Source organism: Nansenia antarctica (assembly GCF_963989245.1).
Source record: "Nansenia antarctica genome assembly, chromosome: 4".
In the NCBI taxonomy this organism is placed as follows: domain Eukaryota; kingdom Metazoa; phylum Chordata; class Actinopteri; order Argentiniformes; family Microstomatidae; genus Nansenia; species Nansenia antarctica.
Window position 1 is genome coordinate 11,303,607 of NC_137689.1, and position 21,872 is coordinate 11,325,478.

The 21,872-nt window shown below is 41.7% G+C and overlaps 1 protein-coding gene across 1 annotated transcript; it reads right to left on the reverse strand.

The window, feature by feature from the left end:
• Nucleotides 1-1,555: 1,555 nt before the first annotated feature.
• Nucleotides 1,556-17,836, reverse strand: shcbp1 (SHC SH2-domain binding protein 1; the record flags this gene model as incomplete). Its single annotated transcript, XM_080528126.1, has 13 exons — nucleotides 1,556-1,923; nucleotides 3,523-3,664; nucleotides 4,427-4,513; nucleotides 4,929-5,047; nucleotides 5,377-5,508; nucleotides 7,834-7,954; nucleotides 8,774-8,951; nucleotides 11,163-11,393; nucleotides 14,339-14,434; nucleotides 15,064-15,272; nucleotides 16,348-16,463; nucleotides 16,716-16,901; nucleotides 17,788-17,836. The coding sequence occupies 13 exons, from the start codon at nucleotides 17,834-17,836 to the stop codon at nucleotides 1,556-1,558; spliced, it is 2,034 nt and encodes a 677-aa protein (XP_080384252.1).
• Nucleotides 17,837-21,872: the final 4,036 nt, after the last annotated feature.

A 21,872-nucleotide genomic window follows, 5' to 3' on the forward strand; every position in this document is an offset into this window, starting at 1 on the left:
AAGACACTGAACCCCAAATTGCTCCCAGTGAGCGGGCCGGCGCCTTGCATGGTAGCTTGCCGCCATAAAGGCGCTATGTAAGTGCAGTCCATTTACCATTTGTATCAGTTGATCTTTCTGACTGGTATTCTGTGAACATATGTTGTAATCACATGTTGTCAACAAATGACATTCACTTCAAGTGCATTTCTCTATGCAAAACTCAATACAAGAGATAAACAAATGTCCCTTTAGGAGGGATGTCAAACTGTAGATTCAAGTGGCCTGGGGTGGTCCAGTGGTTTAGCACCACGGCCTACAGTGCTCGGGTTTGAACCCAGCCCATGGCCTGCTGACATGTCCTCTCCTCCTTACTTTCCTGCCTTTGTCTACTCTCTCTGATCAAAACTGAAACATCCTACTGGGACTACCACATCCTACTGGGACTACCACACTCCAAAAGAAAACCTTTACACATTAAAGATGCACTTAACATTAAAAGTTAGTCTCTCTAAATCAAAGTAATTTAAATAGAGTCTGACAGCACCCAGTGAACTTTACCAGTGCCACAGATTCTACTGACAAAGAGGAGAGTCATCACACCATTGAGATTCTGGACTCAGAGTTTAAATCGAAGTGAATCTGTGTTTATATTGCATATAAAATATCAGTCCTGTCATCGCATCCCCGTCAAATGCCAACCTAGCTAGACTACCCATTCCTGCATTCAAATTCCTGTTGGTTTTTCACTATTGAACAGATGGCCTTCATTGAAATAATTACTACCTGCACCATTTAATTCAGTTTTGGGTTTAGTGGAATAAATTGGGCTAGTCAGGTCAAAATGAGCCACCTCATAAGAGGCAGTAAAACATGTCGTATAGCAGAGGGACATGCTGGATTATGTAATTAATCAAACTGCCTGTGGTGTAATGAGGTTTTGCCAGCCTTTTAATCCCTTGGGAATTAATCAACTGGAATTAAACAATCGAGTGTCTTATAAAAGGTGAAGCCTTAAAGCCCAGAAAAACAATAACTATTCCAACCTCTCCCCCCCTAGATCAGTCCTATGACAAGTGCGCAAAAAAAAAAGATAACCAAGAATAGGAGATGAAGTATACATAAATGCAGATTTGATTTGCTCTTGTTTTTTTTAATTGATCGCTTTCTGCAAATGGGTGAAAGGAATAACCAGATCGATGAGGGTGAAAGACTAACAAAAAATTAGACAATGTGCATTTAAAATATATCACAAAAAACAGTAGACAATTTCAAGCAATAGATCATTACAATGTTCAAGAACATGGACGGGAAAGAACTTTCAGTGAAGGTCAACGTTGCCAGTGTTACTGTGAAAATGGACACCAATCCCAAGCATGATTAGGTTTATTAGACTCAAGTCTCGACAATATCGGTATATTAAAAAGAGAAGTGTATTAAAAAGCCATGTAAAAAATCATTTAAAAAATACACATTCCGTTCATAGCCACTCGCTAGTCAGTGCAGCGACATTTAGAGAGCCTTGAGGAATAAATAAGGTAAAAGTATGTTTGTGCATGATGGTCATATAAAGAGGTCAGTACAAGAAGGTGCCAAAACTGCCCTTGCCGTTTCTCCTAAATTGATTGTCCAGGATGGAGACGAACATCTCCTGTGACAGCAGATTCTTGTCTGCCTGCGTGACTCCCAGCTCCTTCATCCTGGTCTTCTGACGATGGTGCTTCTTGGCCGACGTGGCCACCAGCTCCCTCTTGATGGCGTTGTTGCCCTCTGTAAACTCTTCAGACAAGGCGTAATAGTCTGATGAGGAGACGGGTTCTTTGACAGGGCATTTGTCCACTGCGACACCGAGGGGAATGTCCGAGTCCACCTGTGGCGTTTTCACCTCCGCCAACTCTCCCACCATCTCGTCTTGACCCTCCTCCATCTCATCAACCGGCTCACCTTGAAAATAAAGTGATATTAGTTATTGGAAGACAGACTTCGTCCCATTCAGATGCAACTATGGTATTAATCATTCACAATTCAGCTTGGTAGTGGATAAGGTGTTTTAACCCCTATATGTGAAGCGCAGAGGACATGGCGGAAAAAACGCTTTATAACTCCAATACAGAGAAATCAGTTATTTCATTTAAAAACATTGCAGTCCCTTGATAATACCACTACTACTTCCTTATTTTCAATAACATTGTGAGAGCGGTCATATTTGTATGAAAACACCATAGCTTCTTGTGAAACATTCAATATGCAATGCTGTTTGGTTGATGGGTTGGACATTTTGCAGTACTGTACACCACAACTACTGTACCACAACTCTAAAAGCGTCTTTGCCCCTTGTTTTCAACCCATAATGGGGCACAAAACACTCTTTATGAATCTTTTCTTCCCTAAACTCTGCAAGGGACAACAACACAATATAATAGACATATTTATACTAACAATGCAACTGATCACAATGATTGGTCAACTGGTAGCCTAGCGGTATGTGTCTCTGCCTGGTTGCCTTTCAAATGAACGTTCCACATTAGATTATTTCCCGTTAACATCCTCTGCTGAGCCTAATTTAGAGCTTTTCATTTGAAGCTGCGGTCTGAGGTTGAGCACATTTCCGAGTCATACACTTTCCTCTGTAATAATCAAATTTATGGAGTAGTACAATAGTAATCATAGTACATCCATACAAAGTACGAATCACTGAGAGGTAAGACGGTATTTCAGGATAACTTGTGACTTCAGTTTTCGTTGATAATACATACTAGTGCAGATCAAATTAAATGTGTAAGCTTGAATTGGGGAAACAGAAAAATATTATTCAGGTAGGGCTGTGACGCACAGAAAAATCATTATAACCGTAACTTTGAAGGAACATCAGCAACACACAGTACACAGTAACATTGCTAATGTAATAAGAAAAATACATAGACGAAACATGACTGGAACACCATGGTGGGAACACATTTAGCACCCAATTACTATCATGTTCATGTCAGTGTTGCAGCACAGCACGTTTGTTTGCAGTCTCCAGTGACTTTCCACTTTACCAGCGTATGATTAAATAAATAATGTAAGAATATAGGCCAGCACATCCAACGTTTCTAAATAGAAGATCTAAGTAGTTATTCAACAGAAAGCAAGAAGATCTGTCAAAAAATAAACTAACTAATAAATGTGAAAATGAAATTAGCGCATTGCTCACTCCCTTTGGAAGTTTGGACAGTTTGATTGATAGATGGATTAGGGTAGGAAAACAATTGATTATAGTAATTATTTAGCAGATTATAGTAATTACTAAATCATTTATTGAAATGGTTATGACCGACATTTTATTTTTTTCCAGCCGTCCAGCGTACAACCGTGTAACAGAAGGTCACCATGTAACCGTCACAGCCCTATATTCAAGGGTGCCACGAGAACTTACATGTGAAGAAGTGACACAAACAATTGCAGCAAAGCTATATTCAATATGCTTGGTATTGTTTATACGGGCCCATTCCATAGTTCCTTGACCTGTACCAGTTGTAGTCCAGCTAACAAAGCCTGTACCTGTAGCATTGTCCGGGACAGCCTCACTCGGAGCGGCTCCGTCTCTGGGTTTGACCAGGATCACACCGTAGCCTTCGTTATTGTGGATCACATTGTTCACCATGGTGATCTTGGGAATAATGTCCAGCTCATCTGCAAAGTCCTGTGGGGAAGAAAGGGATGGGGGAGTTTGAGAACAAGAAGTAGGCAGAAACACCAATAAAGTCACATCTCTCTCCTGCTTAATTCATACACACAGGTAATTGAAAACATAGCATGCATGCACACACAAAGAACTCATCTAGAGGTAATTAGGGAAAAAAGTCCCATCTTGTGTGTGTATTTCTGTAATAAATCAGTTTAGGTTGAGGGGGGATCCTCCCCCTCCCCCACATGCCTGTAGAATGGTTTCTTGTTGTCATGTACGTCGTCTTTTCCGACCAGCTAGGACTATTTTGCAGAGTTGTTGCCTATGCTAGCTTCTTTTTTTTAAAGCTCTTCCCAAGAAAAGTATTTGATTGGTTTAACATCTCACACCATCATGTATTTCAAACGGGTTTCCACCCCTTTGTAGCTATTATCTGTAAAGGATTTACTCAGGCTTTCGGAACCGATTGAACTAGGAAAACCTGATCTCAAGAAGGTTATGATTATAGTAACGCTACTGAGGCAGCAGTGGAATGTTCATCTCTGTAATACAGTTGAAAGCTCCATTAAACTATGGAATATGATACTGTTGTGGATTAAGCTTCAATGTGAATGCCTACATATCCTGAAATTCATTTTAAATAATGTCTAAAAGCCGATATCTAGCTTTCAGCAAGGTAAGATGACACAAATCACGAGAGATGCTAGTGCTGGGTGCAGTTGGAGCAAGCTAGTATAAAACAAAGTTAGCTAGTAGAGTAATTTCCCAGTCTCTCACCTTGATCAAGATCCCCTCTTTGCAGTGATGAATTCCATTCCCCACCAGACTGCAAACACTGCCTGGGTAAATCTCCACACCCGCTCCCTACATCACATAACATCAATATAACATCAGCATGTAGAGACACACACACTGCACAGACTTGGCGTGCACCAGCAGGCAGACAGACACAGCCTTGCTTGTCTTGGCAGATTTGAATTCTGTTATTGTTGATGTCTGTAAATAGGAAAATCAACTCAATGTTTATCATCATGATGTCGTCTTGCAAAAGCTAGATCTTGGAGGATCTGCCGACTGTTTCCCTACCCTTCGAAGTGTACACTTGTACCCTCCCCCTCGTGGATTTAATGAAAAGGACTGGTGTAAACCAACTCACTATAGTCCATGATTTAACCAATCCAGTGCTTTTAAATGCATGGGGGGTGGGAGGGGGGGGGGGTGGTTGCACACTTCAGACAGCAGGGTCATGATGAGAGCGTGACCCTTCACCACCTCTCACCTTTGACCCGTAGAGGTCACACATGTTCATCGTTAGCTGGGCCGACGTTCGCACAATGACACCAGTCGTCTCACACTGAAGGACACAGTTCTCCATCTCCAGCTTTCCCTGACGCACACCTGGAGAGGAGAGGACAGAGATAGAAAGGAGAGGAAAGAAAGAAAGAGAGAGAGATAGAGGAGGGAGTCACATAAGCAAGCCATACAAGATGTATGAGGCCCAGGCTAGAAGGCCAATGCAAGACCCGAGCATTTACAATGGCAATGCTCAGCCGTTTCAACCTCACAGTAATTGATATATGGCTGTTCTCAGCTGTTTAACGGTGCCAGCAGCTTAGGGTGAATTATTAATGATAGCCATTGAATGAGCTGGCAGTGGGGGGGGCAGGGTTGATAGAGAGGCATCCCATTGAAAGAGGCACCATTCCCGAGATGCCTAATATACTTACAGAGGATGCCTTCGATGGCGTCGTGCTGGATGAACTTGATGTTGGATATCTTCACGTCAGCTCCGGTGGTCTCGACGAAAGAGTCGCCCTTGCTCTTCTTCTCAATCACCACCTCGTCGGGTAGGCCAAAGCCTTTAGAGACAGAAGAGTGTTTTCATAAGTCTGACGAGTGCAGTCAAAAAATGTTACATCAGACTGGTGGCCCCTATAGCTAACATTTAAACAGTCCCTCAAATGGTCTACGTATCCAAACCTTGTTGAGTTCAAACCCTTTATCCAACCTTGCAGTGGGGGGGTATACTGGGAACAGGCCAAGTAGGGATGAACCGGCTATTCCCGTGTACCGGTTACGCTAGCCAGACTACCACACCATGGGCAACAGAATGTGATGGACAGTGTTTTGACGGGATGGTGTTCATTATTCCCTGTTCCTTGACAGGTGGTCTTGAGACAGGTGTTCCAGAGGTAACTCTAGCAATGCAACCCCGAGACTTTGTACAGTTCAGCAGCTCTGGGTGAGTTTCACATGCCATTGAAAATGCCAGAGGCAGAATATCGATTTCTGAGGTCATAGCCAGCCTGCTTACACACCTCTAGTACAGAAATACCCTTCTCAGACTGCCCCCAGGGCACTGTAACGACGGACAATGTGCTGCTTGCAGATGCGAGAAATAAAACAGAGTGCAGATGACAAATCCTATCTGTTCTTAACCGCTGTTCAATAACAGCCTTTCTGCTAATAAATGTACATGTCTCTTTGAGAGATTCACACTGCATTCATGACAGGAAGATCATATACAGTACATGTTCTCATCTTTGATATACAGTAGCTAGAGCCTATATCCAAAGAAGAGATGTGCCGTGCTCCTCTAAATATCAAAGACTCTTTGGTTTCTTTGGGGAGAGTTCTATTATGGTAATTCTGCTGGTCGGTCTAATTGAGTTACTCTTCTCGTGTCGTTGTGCGGTGCCAAAGCTCGCATCTTATTTTTTCTGGCCTCTTTATCTGGGCTTTCAGGGGTTTCGGGCACCACGGGGGGTGGGGGGCACACATAGATAGACACACTTTTTAAAAGCTTTCACAATCTCAACCCTCTGCCCTCTCTATCGAAGCCGGCAGGTCTACCATTTGCATAAGGAGACTGACACGGCGCCTCAACTATGACCCTGACTCTTCGCATAGAACTCACACGCCTGCATTCTGTATACATTCATACAAAATTAAACCATGGATTTAGCTGAATGTGTGTTCGATGCATTAGTGAGACTAATATACAGGAAGGGATGAGAAGACAGTAACTGGTTTCACTATATATATTAGACATTGTGACCACCGTCTCCACACGCTTTCTGGAGAGATTCACACCGAGAGATTTGCCACGGGACCTGAAGACGAACAGGGTGTGTGTGTGTGTGTATGTGTGTCGGGGGGGGGGACGACGACGACAATGTGAGGTTGAAGGGGCAGGTCTTGTGCTCATATTGACACCTCATTCGTTCTGATGGGCCAACCAGGGCGGGAGAAACAGACCTTCAAAGTCAAGTAAGCAAATCTATGGAAACATTTAATTGAGCTTAAATATGAAAAAAAAAAAAAATGTATACATATATATACACTATACAGTATATATATTAATATATATCCAAAAGAAAACTTCTAGATAAATTAACAATTAAATGCAAGTGTATAGAGATGAGATTTTAGGAAAGACTTGAAAGAAGACAGTTTGCTAGCTTTGTTTGAAGGAGCAGGGTGTACGTTTGTCAGACCAACCTCTGGCCACTGTGGCTACATTTAGTTTGAAGTTTCAAACAACAACATCCTCTTGAATATATAAACCCCAGATATTGATTTGCAATTACAACGCAATTAGCTGTTCTGTTTCTGCATGTGAGCACGATTCGAAGAGGCATCCACCAGAGGAAGGTGAAAATCGCTGAGTCCCTAGAAGACCCCTGGCCAGTAACAACATGTTTGTATACAAACCAAGTATCAGGTTGGACACTTCATTTTAAAAAGAGCTATTGGGGGATAAAAACAGCGTTCGTAAATGAAATATTATTTTCAAGCGACCTCCTTGCCTGATCGCTACAGAGTAAACATCATTAAATGCAACATTGGAATGTTCAGCAATGTGCATTAACAAATGATGTTAAAATATGTCAATTGTTGTGATACAATAACAAATGTTTTTTCAATGCAAAATCATGTGGTGGTCTTTTTTAGCATCATGTTTTAGCATCAAATTGAAGATGTTCAGCATATTCTAATGAACACCAATATAATACCATATTTTTAGGCAAGGTTATTACACCATTACATTTTAATACTGGCACATGCCTATATACAGCAGCTAATGGTAACAACTATAGTACAAACTACCATCAACTATAAAGAGGTGATAGTCATACATAGATGAGGAAGGCTAAATAGGTGATATATAGGTGTAGAATTACCTTCCACTGCTATGGAGTCAGGTATGCTGACGGAGCTTGTGACAATATAGTGGCCTGGTACAATGATGACCACATCTCCCTCGAAGCAGGCATTCACAGCCAGCACTGGGTCACTGTGAAACTAGATCAGACACAAAAGAGAGTTCCAGTACACAATATCTTCTCTTGCAACAAAACAGATAGACACTGTACACACGTACGTTGCATGTTCCCTGCCTCACAGGTCTCAGAGGAATACAAAAATACAAGAGCAGCGGCGCTCGAGCAAACATAAAGTAGTACACACAGCCTCGACAAATCCTGGAGGAATAGAGCTTCGTACAGGAACAAGAGAGATCAAACCAAGAAAGAGAGAAAAAGGCGCCTCGAAAAAGCTCCACAAATCGCTGGATGTTACTGTTAGGCCAGTACATGGTTGGTAAGGCTACATGGTTAGAGAGAACATAATAACCAATGGGGTTTTTCATATCGGGCCATTACTCATTAAACAACCCATTTCAAAAGGAATCTCATGCAAATGTAATGAGAAGAAGTGCTCATCTTTTAATCTAAAAAGATTGTCTTTTTACTATGCCTTGTCAAAATGTGCCCTCGATGAGGTATTGGTATAGAATGTTTCCTATAGTATTATATTTTTTCACTGATTACCGGTACTATGGTGTAACAAGAAAAACAATGCAGGTTCAAGTTATTGATGGCCCTCTTCAAAATGGTGTTGCTGTATATCTTCAAAATGGGTAGAGCTGCAATACTTGTAGGACTTCACTTCAAAGTACTTATAACATCAAACAAATCACTTTCAGTTTCAGCAAGCCTGAGCTCAGCATGGGGGCATGCGGTTCACTTATGTTCAGCTAGGAAGAACTTCTAGAACTTCTCCGCGCACCACCCCAAAAAGGAGAGATAAGCGAAAATCTGTGGCAAAACCTCTTGGGCGTACCTGCACTTCAAAGTCCTCCCCGGAAAATTCCGGATACAGCTTGTCGGTCATGAGGCTCTGGAGCTGGCCGACTGTGGTGGAGACAGACACCACGTGGACCACGCGGCCGCCCGAGGCTCGGAGCCCTTTGGCCCGGCACGACTGCTGCCCTGAGTTCACCTTGTAGCCCAGCACATACCTGCAGAACGAAGAGCGGTCGGAGTGTAGTTAGTTGTACAGTTATTTACTGTACATTGACATTTTTGGCATTTAGCAGACACCTTATTCCAAAGCGAATTTGACTAAGCAAGTGAATCATCAATCCACCAGTCATAGCAGGAAGAGTAATCTAGCTCAGGCCCAGGGCCATTGGCAGTCTCCATGATAGAAGGAATTCTTTTTTTATATACAGTATATGTTAAAAGTGCTTTTTACAGTTAAAAGCAACAGTTCGTCCAGGAAGAGCAAAAAAAAGCTGGTGTTCTATAGATTAGAATACCATGGAACAGTATAGCCTTACTATACTGTTAGTATAGTTAGTAGAGTATACACCTTACTGTACCCATCACTATCATTGTCATGTTTTTATATCATGTTCTGATATCATTATTTGCACTTCTGGTTAGATGCTAAACTGCATTTCATTGTCTAGTACTTGTACTCTCCAATGACAATAAAGTTGAATCTAATCTAATCTATAGGACAGAGGAAAATCTCACACTTCCACATAGGATAGTCCTACTAGCCACTTCTGAAGTCGAACATGAATGAATGAATGGTCTTTATTGTCATTGATATAGTACAGGTACCAAACAACGAAATTTGGGAGGGGGGGGGGGCTCCCCTGGTGCTAGGGAAAAAAAAAACTAAAAACAAGAAGGGAAAAGAGCTGGTTTACATAAATAAAGGCTATGTACACTATCCTATACAAATAAAACACTGTGCTGTACTCTATGCTATGCTATACCTATTCTAACATTTCCTATCTCTGAACCTTATGTACCAGAGGGTTGTCATATTGCACATAGTGTTATTGCACATTCATTTAAAGTGTCGCAGTTTGCAGGTTTGAAATGTTCACTATGAAGTCCACAAAGAGCAGTCTCGCGTAGCTGTTTCCCCTCTCCAGGTGGGATAGAACATGCACTCACTACCTATACATTTGATTGCAGTCTTTTCTTTTCTACTACATAAAGTATTCAACAGGGTTGTTCATCAGTCAGTCCTTTTTGCTCTCAACTTTGGGGCGGTGCAAGTCAAGCATCCTAACTACAGGAGACCGGAGAAAATCCAATCAATGGCCTTTGCTCAGAGTCTTTCTTGCTTTCCCTCTGAGTTTTACCCAGAATAGCCTACATGTTCATGTGTATTTCTAGTCAATCCAGGATGGATACCATGAGACTCTGCACTTTGACCCACAGAGAGCTATTGATCAACAGAGTGAATCACAGCTGAAGTGCCTTGCATTTTAGCCACTTATAAAAGCTCATATCCATACTAGAAGCATTATACATTCGTCGATTTAATTAATTATTACCATCATTATTACTTGTGGAAGTGTGTGTGTGTGTGTGTGTGTGTGTGTGTGTGTGTGTGTGTGTGTGTGTGTGTGTGTGTGTGAGAGACGTTTGTGTGTGAGAGGACAAAAGAGGCGGAGTGAATGAACAAGGCCACATACCCCTTTGAGAAGTAAGAAACTAGTGGCGGGGATCAGGATCACTAGTATGCCAAGTTGTCTGTACAGACACGTCTCCACTATTTCAATGAAAACTGTTACTTGAGTAATGATAATTGAGGACACCGTTGCAAAAGTTTAGCCTTGACGATTATGGACTACAACAATCTGCTGGGCTAATGCAACATCAATGTAGTATAACTTTAGGTAAAGGCGCTTAGGCTACTTTAACAGTTTTCTCTGCAGCTGGCCCGCTGCCTTCCTCTCCTCGACTGATACTCACATTCCAGTCAGTTAGTCAAAATCCCACCGACACAGCATTTGTTAACAGATTACATTTAGCAAATCAACATTCAATGTCAATCTATATCTAGTCAAATAGGCCTACTGCTCCTTTTTCTGCCAGTTAAGATGGGAGAATTCAACTACAATTACTATGAAGTATGCCCTTGTGCTCTAGTCCGCGATACAAGCGTAGGAAACGGCAGGTCCGATATTTAGGTGCCGATACCCACGTCACCAATTATCAGTTGATCGAACAGAAAACGGGCAGGAAAAACAACAATATTTAATTACAGGGTAAAATTCTGCTTTAAAAAGAGCCCTCTTAAAAACAAACAAAAACTTAAATGTCAAGAAACTACCAACCCACCCACCCACACACACACACCCACACACACACCCACCTCCTCTCTGTCTTCCACGACACCCCCCCCCCCCCCCCCAGCTAGCTACCTGAGCAGCGGGTTCTCGATGATCCTGAGCTTGCGCTTGAGGGTCTCCATCTGCTCGTACATCCGAAGGCCTTCCACCATGGACACGTTGTCCAGCTCTGACTCTGAGTCGCTGCTGATGCCGTTCCTCAGGCTGGAGAACTCCTGGAACTTTTCGGAGCAGCGCGCCAACAGGACGTGGTACTCCGCCACTAGGCCGACGGGCACCCGGTCCTCCAGGATATCATAAAACCTGCGAGATAGGCCAGAGACGAGACACACAGAGGGGAATAAATGTGCATTCCCTAGCAAAGAAAGAAACTTATCATAAAATGATCCTGAGGAAAGGTTTTTTTTCTTCCAAAAAAGGGTTCAGCAACATTGTGGGATTAGGTTGGAATGGGTTGTGTTATTTACAATGAGTGAAGAGCTCAATCTGTCTCTTGAACATTTTCATTACCGTTACTACATGTATGAATCATACAAGTTATTCTCAAGCAAGGCCACCTGCCAAGCAGAGGATATGCCGACCTCTTCATATTGCAGTGCTTTACCCTGATGAATGAGTCTTAAGTGGTTCATAACAGGGGTGCAAACTGGTGATGGCCCAAAAAGGTGGCTTTTTTTTGTTGCACTAAAACATCAATGAGCGGATAACATTTTTGTTGATGGGTGGGGGGGTATCGCTAGCACTAGCGGTGGTAGATGGATATCGCTAGCACTAGCTAGTGGCCCTAACCTTTACACCCGCATAATTATGTTGAAAACAGGTTGCTTACTGTGTGACTGTGTCCTCCACACTGTCTAGAATTGTAGCTAGCTGCATGAAACAAAAAGTTATTTCAACAGCAGCGGCGTATAGCAGACAGGAAGAATAGTCATCATGTGACTTCGATGAAACGTACCCCCTCCCCAAATATTTTTTTTGCTGATCTACACGATTCACGTGGATGACCTATTTTAAAGTAAAAACGGCTAATTTAGCAGAAAGGTGACAAGTTTGCATCCCTGCATAAGAATAAACAATAACGTCCAGAACGGCTTGATTATTACTTAAAAATTAAGGATTATACTACATCTGTTGTGCACGGACATGCATGTAGAAACCGTAATGAACACATTTATGGTAGAAACTAGCATCTGATTGGACTTTAGCAGGGATTAAAGGAGGGCGCTTTCTGCTTGCAAACATAATATAACTCTCCTGTGTCTGGTTTTGCCTTATCCACATTTGACACCCATTCAAAGTTGTGTATAATATCTCCATAGAATATTGTGGAAAAGTTCATTATTTTCTGTAATTTAATTCCAAAAGTGAACTTTTCATATATTCTAGATTCATTACACAAAGTGAAATATTTCAAGCCTTTTTTGTTTTAAATGTTGAAGATTACAGCTTACAGCTCATGAAAATCAAAAATCCAGTATCTCAAAATATTAGGATATTACATAAGACCAATCAAAAAAGGGATTTATAAAACAGAAATGTCAACCTTCTGAAAAGTATGTTAATTTATGCACTCAATACTTGGTCGTGGCTCCTTTTGCACAAATTACTGCATCAATGTGGCGTGGCATGGAGGCAATCAGCCTGTGGCACTGCTGATGTGTTATGGAAGCCCAGGTTGCTTTGATTAGCAGCCTTGAGCTCGTCTGCATTTTTTGGTCTCATCTTCCTCTTGACAATACCCCATAGATTCTCTATTGGGGTTCAGGTCAGGTGAGTTGGATGGCCAATCAAGCACAGTAATGCCATGGTAATTAAACCAGTTACTAGTTGTTTTGGCACTGTGGGCAGGTGCCAAGTCCTGCTGGAAAATAAAATCAGCATCTCCATAAAGCTCGTCAGCAGACAGAAGCATGAAGTGCTCTAAAATCTCCTGGTAGACGGCTGCGTTGACTCTGGGCTTGATAAAACACAGTGAACCAACACCAGCAGATGACGCCCCAAATCATCACTGACTGTGGAAACTTCACACTCGACTTCAAGCAACTTGGAGTCTGTGCCTCTCCACTCTTCCTCCAGACTCTGGGATCTTGATTTCCAAACAAAATGCAACATTTACTTTCATCTGAAGAAAGGACTTTGGACCACTGACCAACGGTCCAGTTCCTTTTCTCCCAGGTAAGACGCTTCTGACGTTGTCTCTGGTTCAGGAGTGGCTTGACACTAGGAATGCGACACTTGTAGCCCAGTTCCTGGGTACGTCTGTGCGTGGTGGCTCTTTATACGCTGACTCCAGCCTCAGTCCACTCCCTGTGAAGCTCCCCCAAGTTCTTGAATCGGCCTTGCTTGTCAACCCTCTCAAGGCTGCGGTCATCCCTGTTGCTTGTGCACCTTTTCCTACCACACTTTTCCCTTCCAGTCAACTGTCCGTGGATATGCTTTGATACAGCACTCTGCGAACAGCCAGACCTTTCAGCAATGACCTTCTGTGGCTTACCCTCCTTATGGAGGGTGTCAATGAGTGTCTTTTGGACAACTGTCTAGTCAGCAGTCTTCCCCATGATTGTGATTGTGTGTACTGAACCAGACTGAGAGATTTAAGGCTCAGGAAACCTTTGCAGGTGTTTTGAGTTAATTAGCTGCTTAGAGCTCTTTTCAGGACGGTGTGACTTCACTGAAATATTGAACTTTTCCATGATATTCTAATATTTTGAGATACTGGATTTTGGATTTTCACGAGCTGTAAGCCGTAATCATCGACATTAAAACAAAAAAGGCTCGAAGTATCTCACTTTATGTATAATGAATGCAGAATGAAAGTTTCACTTTTTGAATTAAATTACGGAAAATAATGAACTTTTCCGCGATATTCCAATTGTTTGAGATGCACCTGTACACCGATCAACAGTGGGAGAACAGCAGCACACTCAGTCCTCTGGTGCATAGTGCCATCTAGTGGCCAAGAAGTAGTCTGTACCCTTCAACTACAACCGCCTTGAGCACATCAGCCATTAGATAGGGAGCTCGCTCCTGTGTGCCTGAGCCGCACTGATGTGCAATGCTCCACAGGTTTCTATGCCATATGGATGTCCTGATAGCAGCTTAAAAGAATGGGGTTCAACCTACCCGTGTCATTGGCAGATCTCAACGAATACCAGCTAAGATGAGAAAATGCCAATCTAGCCCACTCACCTACTCCCACTTCCTGCCCCTTCCCTTCCAAACCCACTATCGCCCTCTTGCATACGTACAGCCTAAGGCGAGGCTCGACGCATCTGACAAAGTAGTCAAAGTCGTCATCCTCATCCTCCTCGTCCCACTTTCTCCAGATGTGCTTGTAGAAAAACCTAAAGATGAAGGGAGGGAAAAGAGAGATCAGCAGACCACAAAGACGTACAGAGTAGCAGAAGAACCGGTTGCACCAGAATATCGGCCTAGCCTACATCCTCAGGGTACCTCCCTGAGTCACACCATGACATTTGAACATACTCCTTCCTCTTATCTCTTACTAGGCTATCTCTGTATACTATGAGAACCAGTTGATTTCAATTCAACCCAAAAACTAAAATGTATTTTAAAAAATGTATGAAATAAAAAAAGGGCAAACACTAAGGGCCGTTTTCACAGACATGCCTTAAGCATATTCCCAGGCTAAAAAGTATCTTCGATGGAGATTTTACATTTAAAAAGTGGGCTTTAGTCCAGGACTAAGCTTAGGCTAAGCTTAGTGAAACCGCTGAAGCTTAGTGAAACCGGCCCTATGAGGCGTTAGCGAGTCAATGATAGGCTCAGGCAGGCACACCCAAATTATGTAAGGCCCGCTTCTATTCTCATTACAATTCGGCCTGTTTTGATTCGTTTTATGGGGGAGTGGGGGCATCCAAACCAGTTTTTCAGACTTTTCTTTGGCGCTTCTTTGGAGGAAAGACACCGCCGTTTGGCTTAAAATATTTATCTCCGTCCTAGTTTCTTATACCTGAGGTGCTCCAAGGCGAGAGCAGACTGGTCAAAGTCTCCAGACTCGTCGAACACAGTGTGAAGCTCCAGCAGCGGCACTTTGTGCAGTGTGGCCTCGAGGAGCACCTTCATGGCATCTTCTGTCAACTCGCAGCCTCTCGTCTCACACTGCAGTGGCACAACCAGCTTAACTTTGGCTTTCAGCTCCTTGTACTCCACATCCTCCACCTGCAATCATATAGACACACGGATAGGTTTGAAGGTGAAATCAGCCTATTCTAAAACCATTTAATGGGAGGCCTTTCTCTGAAACGTGTTCAATGCATTGGTGGATAAGGTAAGTCCCCCCCAACCCCTATGTAATGTAAAACATGACCACTTACAAGAACACTATAAAAGGCAATCATGACTATCCTTATTATAGCAGAAATATTTCAATTTAGTATCATTCATAAGCACCAATGTGTGATTTTTGTTCTCATTAATTTCAAAAAATAAATGTGAAGAACTACTTTTAATTATTTATTTCCTAGAGCCTCTTTTTCTCTTGGAGATACAGTCTGGCGCTGTGGGAGTTTCCATAAGTCATTAATAGTCATGTTCGTCTGGCTCAGCCTTTCAAGAGAACCAAAACAAGCCCCACAGGCGCAAAGCCAGCCAGAGATTTCGAGCAGTGAATGAACCACCGAGTCTGAACCTGAATGGGAAGACCACGGAAATGCTAAACCACTGCAACAGAGCAAGCCCTGCATGTGTCTGAACGGTTGAAATGGCTTTTTCAAAAAGATCTGCGAGCTTGCAGATGTCTGCTTTGAAATCAATTTATGATTCGATAATCAGCTTGCTTGCTAGCTAACGAGGCTACTTCAAAACGATGAATCATGTAGGATGCACATTTACTTTTACTGCATTAATCATCCCCATTGCTACAGCCTTAGGACTACGGGCTATTCAAATGAAGTCCATCTCAATTGCTGACATCAAAACAGGGGCCAATACCACACCTTCAAGAAACAGCTTGAAAAAAGGAGTGGGTTTTCCAAACTTAAGCTTTGTAAAATGACACAGAACATACATTATATATTTTCAGTGTCTATTCAACATGCCACTGTGCAAAGAACATGCAAAAGACAGTAAATGTGCATTTACAATCACTCCAGGCTCAGATTCCGAATAAGCTTGCTGCACATGCACAGTTCAAAGGTTCCAACACATGCTGAGTACATAACACAGCTATTTTTGGACCTCTCTATTTTGTTTGGAGAGCTTTCAAGCAATAAATAAATAAATAAAAGACACTCACCTCTACCAACACATCAAACACATCCGTGCACCACAGTGCCTGCCAGTCACAGGGCTCCAGAATCTTCTCCAGGTAGTCAGCTGTGAAGGCCTTCGCCTCTGATGTTTTACAATCACCTGTTTCACACATAACAGACAGTCTCAATTCAATTCAAGGGACAAGTCAATGTTTGATGTAGGCCTAATCATTTAATTTTCAGCAGGAATGTGGATGGAATATTCCCTGATCACTGGGAATCGACTTCTCAACAGACTAATAGGCCATCACGCACATAATCCTACAAGCATCACTAGATCAGTCAGATACTGTTTGGAGAACTCTGTTTTTGCTAGGAAACTGATGTGAGATGTTGGTGATGTTAAACACACCAAGCATGTAGTCTTGATAGGCTTTGAACCTCTCATAATAGAGCAGTTGATTGGTCTGAAAGGTGTCGGGCAGGGATGCAGCCCCCCCTGTGCGTTCAGCACGTTGCAGGTGAGTCCCACCAGGGTCAGTGTCGAAGTAGTCTGTGCCACTGTCATCATCGTCCGGCTCCTCGTTTTGAAAAAGTCCTAGAAGAGAGACAGAGAGAGAGAGAGAGAGAGAGAGAGAGAGAGAGAGAGAGAGAGAGAGAGAGAGAGAGAGAGAGAGAGAGACAGAGACAGAGACAGAGAGAGACAGAGAGAGACAGAGAGAGAGAGAGACAGAGAGAGAGAGACAGAGAGAGAGAGAGACAGAGAGACAGAGAGAGAGAGACAGAGAGAGACAGAGAGAGAGAGACAGAGACAGAGAGAGAGAGACAGAGAGAGAGAGAGAGACAGAGAGAGAGAGAGAGACAGAGAGAGAGAGAGAGAGAGAGACAGAGAGAGAGAGAGACAGAGACAGAGAGAGAGAGACAGAGAGAGAGAGAGAGAGAGAGAGAGAGAGAGAGAGAGAGACAGAGAGAGAGAGAGAGAGAGAGAGAGAGAGACAGAGACAGAGAGAGAGAGAGAGACAGAGAGAGACAGAGAGAGAGACAGAGAGAGAGAGACAGCAAAGATAGCAACCAATAATAACAAAACATTAATAGAAATATAAAATAAAAACATTGCATTTTCTTCGGAAACTAGCTCGGTCGTCGGTTGGGTAGCACTTACTGACTACTACTAATGCCTGGCACAAAATAAACAACTTTAAAAATGATTAGTTATTAGTATAGTATTGCAAACATGTTTGTTTAAGGCAGCTAACTGTTAGCTAATGTAGCTCACATACATAATGACAGACCAGGAAGTCCCAGGAAGGATTACTTAGGAGACAACCAACCTTGTTTGACACTGACCACCACTTGTTGCAGATCTAAATGTAATCTGACTTCCTCTCCGATCTCCAAGTTTGATTCCAAGTCTGCTTTGTCTTGTCCACTTCTCTCTTTGTTTGTAGAAACAACTGTCGACATCAGTGCGTTGGCTTCCATACCTCCTTCTTCCTGTGGCTCCATAGATGAACAAACTACTTCTTCAGCCATTATTATACAACTTTTAGCCTAATATGAAGCTAGGATATTAAAAAAACACTGAGTCAATAATGCGGGAGCTTGTCAACCCAGCCCTGCCTTGTCTTGCTTTGCGTTGGAAATTATTGACAAACACTTTCAGGAAAACACAAATCGAATTTCAAAATCCCCCGGTTATAACTCAGCCAATGAGCTCTCAGAGACCAGGGTTGCCAGATGGGATTGATAAATTCCAGCCTAACCACAGTCTAAAAACCGCTAAATCCACCAAAGACCAGTCGGTTGCCAATGATGTTGTAAAATAAAATAAAATAAAAACCTGCACATTGTGTGTGTGTTTTAACTTAACGTATTTTGTAACTTTCAGGCACTGACATTTTGATACGGCCTAAATGCTATTTATCCAGCCCAACCGCCCAAATGCTTTTTTCCCCGGCCCAGTGTGATCAAAAGTAGCCCATCTGGCAACCCTGGCAGATATATGGGGCGGTTCCTATTCCGTAGAATCTCCACATGGAAGTAGGGCAAATTGATATTTTTAGTTTATGATGATAATAATAATAATAATAATAATAATAATAATAATAATAATGCATTTATTTTATAAGGCGCCTTTCATGGCACTCAAGGTCGCCGTACAACAACACATTTAAAAACAGTTACAAAAAATTCAAAATACATAGAAATATACAGTATAAAACATAACACAGTAGGATGTCTTCAAGAGGAAGTCATAATTGTCCATAACATCACTGTCCCTCATATTCACATCAATGAAAGGATACAATGTAGCAGTCTTGCCATTGTTGTCTTGGTGATTAACCCAACATGATTAAGCATGCTGCTACTGTATCGCATAAATATGTGAAGGAATGCAATGCTGTCTTTATCGTTAAACCCATGACAGTTCAGCAACCATTACACCGTGGAGGAGGAGGACGGATTTAGTAAACATTGCATCTCAATAGTCTCAATCGCTTTCTATCCTCTCCTTTGGGGGACAGTAATAGCCAGCTGTTCATCTCATTTTCCAGTAGATGTCAGCATAAGCTTTTAGAGCTGAGTTTGTTGAAGGATATGTCCAATTAAATATTCCCAACAAACCGATGAGTGTTATTGAGACTGTCTTCTAGCATAATATGTGACCAACATATCAACATTTGGACTTGTATCTAGCCAAAACTACAAACTCTGGTAAGGTAAACACAACAGGGAGGGCAGAGAACTGGATCAACATTGATAGCTGTGATAAATGATGGCACAGCCTTAATGTAATGAGCTTGATGATATCATCGACAGTTGCAGGGGTCTTCAGTTGATGTGTTTTGATCACAGATGATAACATCTGAAATGTAGCTGTCATATAAAAATAAAAGCAATCTATAGGATGCCACATCAAATGTGAGTATCCATGTCTGTTAACATTTTCAAACTGCATATTATTGTTTGAGAAACCCATGATCATTTTCATATTAGTCATTTTCAGATCATATTGCCTTCTTTATTAAGGAGAATACTGTGGTTATTTATTTATTTATTGTAATATCTAAAGTATGAAATATGTGAATGAATGACAAATTACGATATTAATTCCTATTGAAAAAATGACACCAATTATTGATTTTCTTCTGGTTTTACATGGGGAGAAATAAACATGATTGAAAATGTGTTGTAAACTAAATATTTCCCCATTTCCCACATTGGTAGTGTTGCAGACTGAGTTAAAAGACAAGAGCAGATTGATTTCTTGCTCTGAGAATCAGAGCTAATGTTCTCTGATATTACCCCAGACTTGAGACTAGTGAGACTACACCAATTGATTAGAACTCTGAGAGCTCTGAGACCTGTTGTGTGTGAGGAACAAATGTTGAGTGGGCGTCGACAGATGGACTGTCACTGTGCCCACTCTGGTGCTCTGTAAGCATGCCCAAACATGCTCCTCTGACTGTCAGCTGTCAAAATGTACCTTTCATAACTTGCTTGTTTTACCTTGTATACTAGAGCTCAAAAGATGCCCAGGTGGTTAAAGCACTCAAGTTGTTATAGTATGTTGTACTCTTGTGAAGAGGCCTTTGTGTACATCTCAAATCAAATGTTATGTCACGTACTGTATATCGCATACAGTTATAATTGACATGCGTTGGGATCTTGCTCCACGCTTAACAACAGCAGTCAGCAATAATCAATATACAATATAATAAGTAATAAAAAGTGACAATAAAGTGACAATAGTACTAGTGCAATAATGTCTGATCAAGGTGTGTGTGTGTGGGGGGGGGGGGGAGTATTATAGAGCTCTGTGGGGTGCAATCACATTATGTTCTTATTCTAATCCTTCCATGTTGCACAATCAGTGGTCCAGCAAATTCACATCATAACAATGTCCTTAGAAAATACTGAATGCCCTACAATACATATCTAATGATAGAATTACTGCAGTTTGGTTTCCATAATGTATGGGAACATTATTCATATAATGGTTGGCTAATATCTTTTTCTCTTACTCTCCATCACTGTGGAGGAACTACAAAAGCAACGGCCCTTGACATGAGCATGTACAGTGGGGCGCAAACATGTGGGCACCCCTGGTTTAAATGTCTGTTACAATTAATCTCCAAGTGATTGAAAGCAAACCTGAACACTAAATGTTACATAGGTAAACATGACACCTTTCTGCAAATTGTAAAGCAAGGTTTCTTTTTATTTTCATTTTTCAGAATTTTTAAATGATAAAAAAGGAAAAGGGCCCTGTGCAAAAGTTTGGGAACCCTTTTGGATTATTCTTTGTTACCTTTTGAGAAGATGATTACTAAGGCCCAGACCAAGGTGATTTACTTGTTATAGCTTCAATGAGTTAACCCTGGTGTTAAAAACCTTGGGTTCCTCTAAACAGTTGTCCATGGATTCCAGAATCACTCCCATAGTTCACTCCCATCAAGGAGAAGGCTACAAAAAACACTAGCAACGTTTCAAACTACCCATTTCCACAGTCAGAAACATATTCAGAAAATGGAAAAGAAATGGAACAATTGAAGTCAAGGCAAGATCTGGAAGACCAAGAGCAATTTCAGATAGAATGGCCCGAGATCTGATGAGAAATGCTCAGAAGAACCCACACATCACTGCAAAAGAGCTGCAAAAGAGTAGCAGACACCGGTCTAGTTGTTCACAGGACAACAATACAGCGTACCTTAAATAACAAAGACCTACATGGCAGAATTGCCAGAAAGAAGCCTTTCCTACGACCTCAACACAAAATTAAGAGTCTGAAGTATGCAAAAGAAAACCTTGAGAAACTGTAAAAAGGCTTGCTTTAAAATGTGATGAAATGTGTCATGTTTAACTTTGTACCATTTAGAAGTTAGGTTAGCTTCTTTTCACTTAGATATTAATTGTAAAAGGCATTTTGACTAGGGGTGCCCACATTTTTGCATCCCACTGTAATTTGCTGTGGTGCCATTTAAACAACCCGATCCAAGCCTTTATGTCTAATCAAGCCTATTCATTAGGTTGGATGACTCAGTACAGCTTATAAATACATGAAGTGCTACATTCAGCACATCAAACGGACGCAATCACAGGGTTTTTTAAGTATGATCCCTAATTTTCTGATAAAACATATGTCCTGTTTGAAACAAGCCGGATCCCTTTTTAAATCCTTTTTGCAATCCCTTCTGCAAAGTAGGAGACAGATTATCAGTCACAACAAGGACCTCCAGAACATTTCAACATACTGCTGATTGATGGGCCGTTCATGGTCCACCACAAGCTTGCTAGCTGTGTTCACTGTTATTTCCTTCCCAGCTCCTATATATCAGATTCTGTTATTTCAGCATCCTCATGACAGCATGGTGCAGAGTAGTGTTATGGCATTATATTCTGTGGTGGTAAAAATGTGTAGTCAAGCCTCTATTCTGTTCCCAAGGAACGCTTAAATCACAAATCAACATAATAAGCATTAGCCCAGCTCTGCAAAACCAGGTGCTGTGACCAAATAAAACCCTTGAAATCTGATGAAATTGAAACAATATCACACAATATTTATTTA